Here is a 14739-nt window from a genome sequence, read left to right as displayed (position 1 = left end):
AAAAATCTTGCTAAAAAGTCTCAAACAATGCAACACAACTGTAAAGCAGCAATAGTAGACAATACACACATCTGTGTACCAAGAGATATGTAGTGCATTTGAGAAAAAGTAGTAACCACTCACTGAATATGTAGAGTGCTGACAGCATGGCAGTCCCTACCTGCTCTAGGCAATGAGAATACAACAGCAAGCAAAATTGTCAAAGTCCCTGCTCTCACGGAATGTACATTCTAGTGATGGGAGACAAACAAAAACAGCTATCGAGTCATGATAAGCACTCTGGAAAAAATAAAGCAGAATAAGAAGAATATGCACGGTGGGGATGGGGGGAAGGAAAACTATTTGTATATAAGGTGTTCATGATGAGCTTCTATGAAAGGTGATGCTTAAGAAGAGATCTGAAGGAAGAGGTATAGGCCATAAGAATATCCACTCCTGCTCCATGAAGGCAGGAACCGTATCTTGGGATTCTGACCAATCACCTTTAACCTTTTTTTTCTTTTTTTCTTTTTCGTTTTCTTTCTCTTTTCTTTTTTTTTTTTTTGAGATGGAGTCTCACTCTGTCACCCAGGTTGGAGTACGGTGGTACAATCTCAGCTCACTGCAACCTCCACCTCCCGGGTTCAAGCAATTCTCCCCGCATCAGCCTTCCAGGTAGCTAGGATTACAGGTGCATGCCACCATACACAGCTAATTTTTGTATTTTTAGTAGAGACAGGATTTCACCATGTTGGCCAGGCTGGTCTCGAACTCCTGACCTCAGGTGATCCACCCGGCTCGGCCTCCCAAAGTGCTGGGATTACAGGCATGAGCCACCGCAACCAGTCCTTTTTTCCTTTTTCTAGATGCAGGATAGCATAGTGGTCAAGAAAATAGGTTCTAGATTGAGACTAGCTATGTTTCAATCTTGGTCCTGACACTTTCTTGCATGTTACCTTAAGCAAGTTACTTTGCCTCTCTGTGCTATTGTTTCTTCATGTGTAAAATGAGGATTAAATGAGTTAATACATGTAAAAGTGCATAGAACAATGCATATATTACACAGTTAATTTTGATATAACGCTGTATTATTTTGAGCAATCAAAAAATAATAGGTTAAGAACATGGATTTTTCAGTCAGGCAAATCTGATTAAAGTAGAATCTTGCCCTAATGAGGTGTTCATTAATCCAAAGATTCTACCCTTCGTAGTTCATAAGCATGATGATTGGGTTTTCATATTCATGTGTGAGATGTGTCTCTCTCAAACTTTGTGAAAAGTCAGCACATGACCCATCTGATGTGGAAAAAATATTTTATTGAATGCCTACCATAAGCACTGTTAGGGGCGAGGGTTACCCCAAAGAACAAGACAAAGCCTCTGCTCTCAGGAAGCTTAAACTCTAGTGGAAAGAGACATATATATATATAAAACATGTACATAATAATTATAGCTCATGATAAAGGAAATAAAACAGGGTGATATTGGTGGGGATGGGGGAATTACTCTAAGTACTAGCTACCTTACTTTTGAGTACAGACGGTTTCTCTGAGGAGGTAACATCTAAAAAACTAGCTGTGAGAGAGCAGGAAATCAAAGCAATGAGTCTGGGCAGAAGAAACAGGTGAAGTCCTAAGAAGGGAGGAGGGGTGACTGTGCTTGCATAGGGAAGAATGGTATGAAAGGGCAGAGGTAAGCCAGGTGTTATGCATGGAACTGGGAATGCAATTAGGAAGACAGAAACAGTACCTACTCTGATGGGGCTACTAACCAATCACATAAACAAAGACAAAACTGCAACTGTAATAGCTACCACTAGGAAGTTACATAGTAATACAAAAAGATTTAAAGAATATGGGCCCTGGCCTGGCACAGTGGCTCACACCTGTAATCCCAGCACTTTGTGGGGGGCTAAATGACTTGAGGTCAGGAGTTCGAGACCAGCCGGGTTCTACTAAAAATACAAAAATTAGCCGGGCTTGGTGGCACACACCTGTAATCACAGCTACTCAGGAGGCTGAGGCAGGAGAATTGCTTGAACTCTAGAGGCAGAGGTTGCAGTGAGCCAAGATTGCACCGTTGCACTCCAGCCTGGGTGACAGAGCAAGACTCCATCTTTAAAAAAAATAAAGAAGACAGGCCCTGCATGGTGGCTGAAGCCTGTAATCCCAGCACTTTGGAAGGCTAAGGCAGGAGGATCGCTTGAGGCCAGGAGTTTGAGATCAGTCTGAGCTACATAGGGAGACCTCGTCTCTACAAAAATAGAAAAAAAAAACAAAACAAAAACCTTAGTTGAGCATGGTGGTACAGGCCTGTGGTCCCAGCTACTGGGGAGACTGATGCCAGAGGATCTCCTTAGCCCAGAAGATCAAGGCTGCAGTGAGCCATGATCATGCCTCTGCACTCCAGTCTACACAACAGACTATTTAAAAAACAAAAAACAGATTTAAAGAAGACATAATTTAGTCAGGGAGGATGGGAAATGGCTCTCTGAAGAAGCATAAATTGGGATCTAAAAGATAATTAGAAGTTAACTGAAAGTAAGGGGGGTGTGGGGGGGGTAGCACTCCAGGTTGAGAGAACAGCATGTGCAAAGACCCTGGAGAAAAGGGGAGACTGGTGAGTATAGCGAATGAAAAAGGTCCAATTTACCCCAAGGGATAGAATGAGGGGACAAGTGGTACAACATAAAGCTGAGAGGTAGGGAGCAGCCAGACCACAAAGGGTCTTATAGCTACTAAAGGGTTTGTAACAGGAGGATGACATACATTCATTTTGAAAGGATCCCTCTCGCTGTGTGTTTGTGGGAAGCGGGCTGAATTAATGAGAGGCTGAGGTAATTGGTAAAGAGAAGAAATGGCGACAGTTTGGGCTACGGTGATGGTAAGAAATGGGTAGAATTGATAGATATTTAGAAGGTAAAAGTTACAGACTTAGTAAAGGCTTAAATATGGGAAGTGAAAGAGAGGAAAGTGGCTGGGTGTGCGGTGGCTCATGCCTGCAATCCCAGCACTTTGGGAGGCTGAGGCGGGTGGATCACCTGAGGTCAGGAGTTTGAGACCAGCCTAGCCAACATGGTGAAACCCCGCCTCTACTAAAAATACAAAAATTAGCCAGGTGTGGTGGCAGGCGCCTGTAAACCCAGCTACTCAGGAGGCTGAGGCAGGAGAATCGCTTGAACCCGGGAGGCGGAGGCTGCAGTGAGCTGAGATCACACACTGCACTCCAGCCTAGGTGACACAGCAAGACTCTGTCTCAAAAAAAAAGAAAAGAAAAGAAAAGAAAGAGAGGGAAGTGCCAAAGAAAATCTCTAGGTTTCTGCCCTGCCAGCTGAATGCACAGTGGAACCATTCGAATCACTAGAAGTATCTGTCCTGGGGTAGGACTGAGGTGGATTTTAAATCCATGCAGTTTGAGGGGCCTTTGAAGCATCTAAGAAGAAATGTGAAACAGGCAAGAGATATCAAGAAAGGGAGCTCAGGAAAGATCTGGGCTGAAGATAGCCTTAGTTTCCTTATATAAAAAGTGAGTACTTACATCAATTGAAATGAAGATTAAATGAGCAAATACATATAATATCCTTTGCATGGCATCTGGTTCATAGTAAATACTCAATAAATGGTAGCTTTCATTATTGATGTTATATCGACTCCTGAATAATATATTAGCTAGCCTCCTTGACTAAATGTGGCCAAAAAACATCCTATTATTTCCAGTATCAAATTGAAATCGCTTTTCCTTTTCAAGACCCTGCTCTAGTTTCATTAATAATACCTGTTACTTTGCATTAATTCCATATAAATTAAGTATTTATGTATACTTGATTTGTGGCACTGTATGACAAAGAAAGAAAGAAAATCCCTGGTTTCAACAAAGCTAAAGTCTGGCTAAACAAGACACATGCTTCACAAATACACACCAATGTACAAGAGATGTCACAAAGTAATATAAATGATAAGGTTATATAATTTGAAAGTGGAGCTGGAATTTGAACCCTAATATAAATGCCGAGTCCCTACAAAGAACCACAGTAAATTGTCAATAAATGTTGGATGATATGAAGCAAATATTCCTAATGGCAGTTGTAAGAAAGCCACTTAAAACGCCTCTCATTACAACAGAATGACTACAGTAACCAAAACAGTAGGTCTAGTGATTGTGACATCCAAGAGGTGATAAGGCATGTTTATGATAAAGATGCCAAGGATAATGAAAAACATTTTCGGATGACAAGTACACTGTGCTTAGTAGGTCCACACTCATTTGGGAGCATTCTAAGTCACAATCAAGGCCAGCCGCGGTGGCTCACGCCTGTAATCCCAGCACTTTGGGAGGCCGAGGTGAGTGCAACACCTGAGGTCGGGAGTTCGAGACCAGCCTGACCAACATGGAGAAACCCCGTCTCTACTAAAAATACAAAAAAATTAGGCAGGCGTGGTGGCACATGCCTGTAACCCCAGCTACTCGGGAGGCTGAGGTAGGAGAATCGCTTGAACCCGGGAGGCAGAGGTTGCAGTGAGCTGAGATAGTACCATTGCACCCCAGCCTGGGCAATAAGAGTGAAACTCCGTCTCAAAATAAATAAATAAATAAACAAATAAATAAATCACAATCAATTGTATTCTACAAATAAACAATACAACTCATGACTGGTCAATAGCTGTGCCCTACCCAATACAGTGACTACTAGCTACATGTGACTATGTAAATTAAAATTAAATAAAATTCAAAATTCAGTTCCTCCATCACTCTAGCCACATTTGAAATGTTCCATGGCCACACATGGCTAGTAGCTTGGCTACGCTACTGGACATCACAAAAGAGAACAGTTCCATCATGGACAAAGTTCCTTGGGGACTTAGTGCTGCTCTCTATCAAATTTAAAACGCAGACACTCTTAATACGACTTTTCACCAGCTTAGCAACTTGAATTTTTATTTTAACTTTATAACTTATTAAGAATACATGACCTCACAAAGAAAATGGAATCAGTAGTATGTTGAGTTCTCATTTTTAAGTCCATTTGCCTTGTGCATAGATAGATTCAATAGTAATCGGGCCTTTCACAGATATGTATAAACTGAATAGTGAATGTGGATTCAGGACTTTTTTGTAATTAACGAACATATTTGCCTTTTCATATAATTTATGCAATATTGTAAATTACAAAATTAAGTTCCACCGCCCTTAAACTACGGAATTGGTGCTTTTACTTACTCAACACAAGTGAGCATACATGTCTTAGATGTCAGGGTGAGTAAACATGGTTAGGTGAGGCAATGCCCTGGGGTGGGTGTCAGGCAGGGTACTGCACATGTACGCTGTGTTGGTCACATCCATGCATAAAGGTAGCTTTATGGCTCTTAAGACACATACAGAATAAAGTCTGCGGGACGGGGTCTACCTGAACACTGAGTATCCGGGCTGGATGATCTCAGGAAAGGTCCACAGCCACCTGTGGTCCCAGGGGAAGGGGCCAACCCTCTGACACGGAAACACTTCCAGGGGTGGACACACCGGTGGGGGGGTGGGGAGGACAGTGAAGATCACAAGTGCCCGTAGAGGCAGGAGCTGTGACAGGACAAGATCAGAGGCTGGGGCAAGAAGAAGGGGCCGTGGACCACCCCGTGCCCAGCCCGAGCCCTCCCCCGGCCCCGGGACAAGGCGAGTTACATAACCCCGGCGGGCGTCTCTCGGCGCCGGGCGAGTGGTGCAGGCGGCGAGGACAGCCCCCGCGCCCGGGGGCCGCTCTTCCCCCAACCTCGGCTGGGGGCCGGAGTCGGGCCAGGAGAGCAGCCACCGCCTCCGCCTGGCACAGGCTGGACTCCCGGGCTCTCGGTTTCCGGCCCTGGCGCTCACACAACCCCAGAAACCAACACACAGACACCATAACAAAGGCGGCGACGCGGCGGCAACACAGGAGTGGGAGGACTAAGGGACCACGGTGGGGCTGGCAGTCAGCCCACCTGCCCAGCGGAGGGCACGGCCGTCCGTCCCGGCCGGTGCAGCCGCTGGGCAGGCGGCAGGCGGGAAAAGGGGGGGTGCTTTGAGGTGCTACTCACTCTCGTCAGGCAACTGGTCGAGCTCCGCCATCTTGAACGAGCCGCGCCGCTTTTTCAAAGGCTGCCCGCCGCGGTGCATTGTGGGGCGGAGACTGTCTTTGCGAGGGAGGTTCGAATGCGGAGCTCGCTGCCCGCGGCGCCGCGCTGCGCTGCTCCCGCCGCGGCTGGCTGAGGCGGGCCCGGCTCCGCCCGCGCCTGCCCGAGGAGGAGGTGCCGCCGAGGGGGGGCCGCGCCTCGCCCCTCCGCCGTCGCCTCCGGCCGAGCCGGGCGGGAGGAAAGGAGGAAGGAGGCCGCGCGGCGAGGCCCGGCGCCGGAGCGCGGGGGGAGCAGCACCAGCCCCGGAGTCCCGCCCGGGCCCCGCTCCCGGCGCATGTTCCGCGGCCCGCGCTGCAGCTGCGGGAACTGCAGGCTGTTTGTTCCGAGTGGAGAACGGGAGGGAGGCCCCGGCAGGGGGAAAGAAGCCCTCGATTCTGGGCCGCATTGACCGAGGGGGCTCTACGCAAAGTGAAATATTCACAGTTCCCGAAACCCACGTTGCTCGGGCGCCTCCGTCCCCTCACTTTTCCCGAGAGCGCCAACCTCAGCAGCCCCCTGCGCGTCGCCACGTCCGGGACTCGGTCCCAGCGGCCCCTGGCGATCCGGGCACGCCTTTCCTGAATGTTGGAAGCTGAGCTGCGTGCAGCCGGGGAGCGAGACCTTGAGAGGTCATGAAGTTGGTCATTTAGGCCGACAGCTAAACAACTGTTCTGCTTAGCTGTTTCATCCATTCGACACTAGATCGTGCAGTGGGCTGGAAGAGAATTAGAAAACGAGTAACAGGAGGCTTCGAGAGGATACAGAAAGGAACAGTGACACTACAAGGTGATAAAGTACCTGATCCAAATGTTATGAGAATACTGGAGGAGAATTCAACGAAATTGAAAGAAGCCCAGGGAAAAATTTCACAATATCTGTCTGTAACACTTTCCAGTAATAAAACACTGTTGCTTTTCAAAAATTCATTTAACAAATGTCATTGAGCTCCAATCCTTTTCTCCAGGAATTTATGGGAGTTGAAGGAATGAGACCGTTAAGCAGTCAAAAGACAACATGGGTGAATTCCAGGAACTACAAAATTAAAAGGCGGTAGACTAAGATGACAGAGTGGTAGACAGAGGCCTGCCCAAGCTAAGGAGTTGAACTTGCTTAGTCCACTGGAGCAGTGGAAAAGTCGGGTGTAAGAGGGGCATGTTTCTGTTTTTGTTTTAGAACAAAAATATGGGAAATGGATTGGTGGGGGACAAGATGAGAGCCTAGAAACCAGTCAGGAAGAAGCTTATTTGGGGCATGCAAAGGACAGAAGAGAGATGCCTGCACTGGTAGCTAGAGAGGTGCAGAGGGTGGGCTCTGGAGCCCCAGGGCCTCGATGAGAAGAATCCAGATGGGCTGCTAGTTGTATAATCTCAGGCACGTTGGTTTCTTAACCGAATTCTCTGTGCCTCAGTTTCTTATCTGTAAAATGCAAATAACAGGGTTGTTTTGAGGGCTAAATGATTTGATAGATGTAAGGACCTTATGCTAGCTGCTAGCACCCATCAGTTAGCCACTACCACCACCATCACCACAGCATAGGCGGTATTACAGAGGTGGCAGCATGCACTCCACCTTTCAAGAGGTGGAAAATAAAGGATTGGGTGAGTCACTGGGTGTGAGGAGAAGGAAGTCTCATTGTTGATGCCAGCTTTGTGCCTTGGGTAGCTGTGTGCTGCCATGCTAAGGTAGGAGGGAGAGCAGGGAGGGTGAAAGTTCAATTTTACAAAGTAATCCTTCCTTCAGAGCTAGCTTAACCTCTCCTTTGCCTTCTAAACACACTCTGATCTGCTCCCTAAGAAGATTAAAACACTGGTCCTTGTTGTCAGCACCTGGGGGGGGGCTTCAGCAGCTTGCACTTCAGTATCAATTTGGAGATGAGATCAAGGAAAGGTCAGCCCTTTAAGAATGAAAGAATAGAAATTAAAGAAGCATGAGAGGCTATCAGAGTGGGAGAAGCAAAAGCTTTGTGAATGTCATGATGGTCAAGGTGTCATTAGACCAAGGCAAACCTGGTTTTTTTCTGAGGCAGTTTTCATGTACACTCAACAACACAACTACTGTTTAAATCAATGTTTTTAGGCCCTTCCATGATAATCTGCATTTTAAACAAAAACTCTAAGTGACTCTTCTCATAAATCCAAAGCCTGAAGCTGTATCCTAGCCCCAGATCTAGCGCTTAGCTGTGTGATCGAAGCCAAGGCACACCTAACTCTTCAATAAGTTTCGTTATTGAATATTTATGACAGATTTTACAATGATTGGCTTACTTGATTCTCCCAACAACCTGGTAATTTGTCCAAAGACAATGGAAAGCAAGTGCTAGAATCAGGAATCTAGCCCACTTTTTGGTGCCTCAGTGACTCCCTCTGTGATAGGAGGATTACACATATGTCTTTGTCCATTTGTGCTGCCATAACAAAACATCTGAGGCTGGGTAATTTACAGACAACAAGAATTTTTTTTTTTTTTTTTTTTTGAGACGGAGTTTTGCTCTTGTCACCCACACTGGAGTACAAGGGTGTGATCTCGGCTCACTGCAACCTCTGCCTCCTGGGTTCAAGTGATTCTCCTGCCTCTGCCTCCAGAGTAGCTGGGATTACAGGTGCCTGCCACCACTCCTGGCTAATTTTTGTATTCTTAGTAGAGACAGGGTTTCACTAGTCTTGAACTCCTGATCTTAAGTGATCTACTGGCCTCAGCCTCCCAAAGTGTTGGGATTACAGGCATGAGCCACCGTGCCCAGCCGACAACAAGAATTTATTTCTCACAGTTTCAAACGCTGGGAAGTCCAAGATCAAGGTGCCAAAGTTGTTGTCTGGTGACGGCAGCTCTCTGTTTCCAAGATGGTGGCTCATTGCTCCATCCTCTGGAGGGGATGCATACTGTGTCCTTACATGGTAGAAGGGACAGAAAGGCAAGAGAACACCTCCTTCAGCCTTGAGCCCTTTCATAAGGCTACTAACCCCATTCACGAGAGCAGAACCCTCATGACTTAATCACCTCCCAGAGGCTACACTGCTTAATACTGTTGCATTGGGGATTATGTTACAACTGAATTTTGGAGGGAATACCATCATTCAAACCATAGCAACATGCAACACAGGCGTATTAAATTTCCTGCAATCACTTATTCCAATTTAAAATGACATGACTGTGTGTGGTGTTTGCTTTTTTAAAAATACAAACCACGGTATGGATAAGGTCATTAAGTCATGAAAAACCTAAATAAAAATACACCATAAGAAACATCTCATGTACCTCATAAATATATCCACTTACTACGTACCCACAAAAATTCTAAAAAATTTTTAAAATACCATAAGAAAAATAAACATGGCCACATTTTAGAAATATCAGGTTTGACCATTTCTAGTCCTGTGGCCTATTTATCAATTATTGAGTTGGATTATTTTTGTGAAAACAGTTGCAATGACTAAAGATAAAATGTGTGTGTTGGGGGCCTGGTGCAGTGGCTCACACTGTACATTACTGCTGTAATCCCAGCACTTTGGGAGGCTGAGGCAGGTGGATCGCCTGAGCACCTGAGATCAGGGGTTTGAGACCAGCCTGACCAACATGGTGAAACCCAGTCTCTACTAAAATACAAAATTAGCCAGGCGTGGTGGCTTGCGCCTGTAATTCAAGCTACTTGGAAGGCTGAGGCCGGAGAATTGCTTGAACCCCGGAGGTGGAGATTGCAGTGAGCTGAGATCACACCACTGCACTCCCGCCTGGGTAACAGAGTGAGACTCCGTCTCAAAAAAAAAAAAAAAAAAAAAAAAAAGTGTGTGTGTGTATAGTATGTGTGTGAATGTTTTTATAAATACTTTCGATAAAGTTGGGAATTTGAGTTAGCAATGAAAAAACAAAGACAATTCAGCTTGCCTTGCTTGAGTATCTCAGCCATAATGAGGTAAAAAGACTCTCCAGCCTATACGTATATATATTTTTAAGTTATGTTGCTGGTAGGACTCCACACTCAGCATTTCCTCTTCCAGCATCCAAGTACACCAGGAGTACTGATGGCCCCAGGATCTAGGTTCAAATTGCAGTTCACCTACTTCCCTTGTGTGTATTCTTGAACAAATTACTCTCAGTAGTAGTTTTTAGTTTTCTTCTCCCTTTCTTGAAGGGTTATTATGAAGATTAAATTACTATTATAAATTAAGTGCCTATCAAGATCTCCAGTGACTGTTGGTATCCTTCCTTGATGAGAATCCCTCTTTTACAACATAAATATTCTCAAAAATGTGCCCAATGGCCATCCTGGTAATTCCCTTCAGAATCCTCTCCCTGAACATGTTCAGAGCAGTGGAAACAGGCATGAGGAGTGAGAGCAGAAGACATGGGTTCTAAGCCTTGCTTTACCTCTTGTGAGCACCATGATCTTGGACAAGTCATTGAACCTTTCTGCCTTCATCTTTCCCATTTGGGGAGTGAATATAACTACACTGCCCTACCTAGATCACAGTGTGAGGATGCATGTCCATAAAATTGAGATAATAAAAGATAAAATTCTCTACATGTGCTAGATATTATGGATAACATCCAAGTTTAGTGGAGTTTAGTATGTTACACTACTGTAATGAAAACTATGACAAAGCTTTTTAAAAAATCATATACAATACAAATGTGAAACTCATAATGAACCAAAGACCTAAATGTAAAAGCTAAACCATAAAAATTCCTAAAAGAAAACATAGGTGTAAATCTTCATGACCTTAGATTAAGCAACAGTTTCTCAGCTATGACACAAAAGCACAATCAACCAAAGAAAGTATAAATTGGACCTCATCAAAAATAAAAATGTGTGTGTTTCAAAGGGCACTATCAAGAAAGTGAAAAGACAACCCTTAGAATGGGAGAAAATATTTGCAAATCTTATATCTGATAAAGCACTTGTATCCAAAACATTTAAACACATTTAAAACTCTTATAACTTGATAATAAAAAGACAACCCAATTCAAAAATGTGCAAAGGATCTGAATAGACATTTCTCCACAGTAGATAAGTCAATAAGCACACAAAAGGCTGTTCAAGATCATTATTATTAGGGAGCTACAAATCAAAACCACAATGAGATACCAATTCACACCCACTGGGTTAGCTATGTTTAAAAAGACAGATAATAACAAGTGTTGGCAAGGATGTGAAGAAATCAGAACACTGTGTACTGCTATTGGGAATGTAAAATGGTGCAGCTGCTATGGAAAATAATATGGTGGTTCTTCAAAGATTTATGCATAAAAGTACTATACTATGTGATCCAGCAATTCTACTCTGAATATAAATACCCAAAATAATGAAAAGCAAGTACTCAAACAAATATTTGTACACCCATGTTCTTTTTTTTTTTTTTTGAGACGGAGTCTCGCTCTGTCGCCCAGGCTGGAGTGCAGTGGCGCAATCTCGGCTCACTGCAAGCTCCGCCTCCCGGGTTCATGCCATTCTCCTGCCTCAGCCTCTCCGAGTAGCTGGGACTACAGGCGCCCACCACCACGCCCGGCTAATTTTTTTTTTTGTATTTTTAGTAGAGACGGGGTTTCACCGTGGTCTCGATCTCCTGACCTCGTGATCCGCCCGCCTCGGCCTCCCAAAGTGCTGGGATTACAAGCGTGAGCCACCGCGCCCGGCCGACCCATGTTCTTAGCAGTATTACTTCACAATAGCCAAGAGTTGGACGCAACCTAAGTATTTATTGATGGATGAATGGAAAAATAAAATGTGGTACATAAATACAATGAAAATTATTTAGTCTAAAAAAGGAAGAAAATTCTGTCATATATGAGGGTTCTTAAGAAAGTTCATGGAAAATGCATATTATGAAAAAACTGGCCATGCATGGTGGCTCACGTCTGTAATCCCAGCACTTTGGGAGGCCAAGGCAAGCAGATCACCTGAGGTTGGGAGTTCGAGACCAGACTGGCCAAAATGGCAAAACCCCATCTCTACTAAAAATACAAAAATTAGCGGGGCGTGGTGGTGGGCACCTGTAATCCCAGCTATTCGGGAGGCTGAGGCAGGAAAATTGCTTGAACCCGGGTGGTGGAGGTTGCAGTGAGCCGAGATCGCACCACTGCACTCCAGCCTGGGCAACAGAGTGAGATTCCGTCTCAAAAAAAAAAAAAAAAAAAAGAAAAAAGAAAAAAACTATGCATGGATTCCAAAATTTGTTTGCACCAAAATAAACTTGTACTTACTTGTCATATCTGAATGGGATCTAGTCTGAAACACTAAGAAGGTTAAGACATCAGTTTGAACAGAGTACCTTTCAGAGCAACATAAATTCTGCTAAAATTGAAGCAAGAACAAACATCAATGGTGAAGCTTGATGGTGGACAAATGGAAGCTTTACGGTGAAGCTTGGGTGGAAGAATGATGAAATTATTGATGCTCTTAAAGCAAACTAAATATAGCCTGAGAAGAAGTCCATACTTCTATATTTGAGTCCTTGTGGACTAAGTGCAACCTAGTGTAATAGGCAGACAAGATTAAAAACTTAACTTAGGAGTACGTACCTATAACAATCACTGAGTCTTGGCCAATCCCAGCAGCCATACTTCAACCACTCTTAGACTGCTGAGTGTTCAAACTGTGTTCAGATAAGGCAAACGTCAACCTGTAACCAATCCAGCTGTTTCTGTACCTCACTTCTGATTTCTGTACATCACTTGGCTTTTTTTGCCTATAAATTTGTTCTGACCATGTGGCACCCCTGGAGTCTCTCTGAATCTGCTGTAATTCTAGGGGCTGCCCAATTTGCGAATTGTCCATTGCTCAATTAAACTCCTTTAATTAGGCTGAAGTTTTTCTTTTAACAATGCTTTGCAAAGGTTTATGAGGATGATGCACCAAAGAATTCAGCAGTTTACAAATAGATAACTCATTTTAAGAGAGGACAAGAAGATATTGAAGATGAAACCTGAAGCAACAGAGCATCCACTTCAATTTTCAAGGAAAAAATTAACCTTATTTTTGCCCTAATTGAAGAAGACCAATTATTAACAGCAGAAACAATACCCAACACCATAGATACCTCAATTGGCTCAGTTTACACAATTCTAACAGAAAAATTAAAGGTGAGCAAACTTTTCATTTGATGGATGCCAAAACAGTTTCATTCAGATCAGCTGCAGACAAGAGCAGAGAGCAGAGCATTTTTTTTCCTTCTATGTCAGACAGGTGTTGTAACACAAGTAACAAGGTTACATGTTGTAACATGTACATGCAATGTTGTAACAAGGTTCAAGGGTGGGACATCTCACACATGAGCATGAACACACAATCATCATGCTCAGGAGCTACAAAAGGATTGAGCAGAGCTTTCAATGGAAATTTTAAACGAGTGGGGTCAGGATCCTGAAGCACTTCCTTGAAGAATTATAACAGGAGATGAGATGTGGCTTTACCAGAATGATCCTGAAGACAAAGCACAATCAAAACAATGGCAACCAAGAGGTGGAAATGGTCCAGTCACAGCAAAAGTGGACCAGTCAAGAGCAAAGGTCATGGCAATAGTTTTTTGGGATGCTTGAGGTATTTTACTTGTTAACTCTCTGGAGAGCCAAAGAATGATAACATCTGCTTATTACAGGAGTGTTTTGAGAAAGTTAGTCAAAGCTTTAGCAGAAAATCCCTGAGAAATCTTCACTAGGGAGTCCTTCTCCACCACGCCAATGCTCCTGTTCATTCCTCGCATCTAAATGGGTATTTGTGCAAGCAAGAGTTTCAACAGGCTGGACACGGTGGCTCATGCCTGTAATCCAGCACTTTGGGAGGCCAAGGCGGTTGAATTGCTTGAGCCCAGGAATTAGAGACTAGCCTGGGCAACATGGTGAAACCCCGTCTCTACAAAAAATACAAAAATTAGCCAGGCGTGGTGGCACATGCCTGTAGTTCCAGCTGCTGGGAAGGCTGAGGTGGGAGAATTGCTTGAGCCCAGGAGGTAGAGGTTGTGGTGAGCCGTGATTGTGCCACTCCACTCCCGCCTGGGCTACAGAGTGAGGCCCTGCCTCAAAAAACAAACAAACAAACAAACAAATAGAGTTTCAAAAGGAAATCATTAGGCATCCACCTTACAGTCCTGATTTGCCTCCTTCTGCCTTCTTTACATTTCCTAATCTTTAAAAAAACCATAAAAGTACACCTATTTTTCTTCAGTTAATATCGTAAAAGAGACTGCATTGACATGGTTACATTCCCAGGACCCTCAGTTCTTCAGGGATGGACTAAATGGCTGGTATCATTGCTTACAAAAGTGTCCAGAACTTGATGAAGTCTATGTTGGGAAATAAACTTTATATTTTTTATTTTAACTTTTTTGACAATTATTTAAGATCTTTATTGACAGGTGCTTGCAGTTCATTGACTATTTTGAAAAAACACCAAGTTGTGAACTTTTATTACAAATTTAAAATGTTCTTAAGTCTCAACTTGACCAGATATGAAACAATTTAAAAATCTTTAGAGGCATATTGAGAAAAGCCAGACTTTTTTTTTTTTTAAGAAAACCACATTTGTTATCACCAAAAAGAGCTGTATTTAGGAAAAAAGTGATTTAAAAAACCCATGCTGCACAGATAATGCAGATAGTTCTAGTAATTGGTCAGCAGCAAAAAGCAATGT

The 14739-nt window shown here is 43.8% G+C and overlaps 1 protein-coding gene, 1 non-coding gene and 1 pseudogene across 3 annotated transcripts in view; 1 reads left to right on the top strand and 2 right to left on the bottom strand.

Moving 5' to 3' along the window:
- Positions 1-6718, bottom strand: part of LIN9 (lin-9 DREAM MuvB core complex component) — a 90469-nt gene extending 83751 nt beyond the window's left edge. The window contains exon 1 of one of the 2 annotated variants that reach the window (XM_003275103.4): positions 6042-6718. In XM_003275103.4, the coding sequence (XP_003275151.2) occupies positions 6042-6522 (481 nt within the window). In that variant the 5' untranslated portion in view covers positions 6523-6718. The remainder of the gene's footprint in view (positions 1-6041) is intronic. The other variant, XM_030812795.1, reaches the window with a different exon arrangement.
- Positions 1180-1281, top strand: LOC115835331. Its single transcript, XR_004030318.1, has one exon. It is a non-coding gene; the product is annotated as a small nucleolar RNA U13 (small nucleolar RNA).
- Positions 6719-13286: 6568 nt separating the features above from the next.
- LOC115835333 lies at positions 13287-13427 on the bottom strand (annotated as a pseudogene).
- Between the last annotated feature and the right edge of the window lie 1312 nt (positions 13428-14739).

Source organism: Nomascus leucogenys, chromosome 5, assembly GCF_006542625.1.
Source record: "Nomascus leucogenys isolate Asia chromosome 5, Asia_NLE_v1, whole genome shotgun sequence".
Lineage (NCBI taxonomy): Eukaryota > Metazoa > Chordata > Mammalia > Primates > Hylobatidae > Nomascus > Nomascus leucogenys.
The sequence above is the reverse complement of the archived record's forward strand: the minus strand, read 5'-3'. Positions and strand labels throughout refer to the sequence as shown.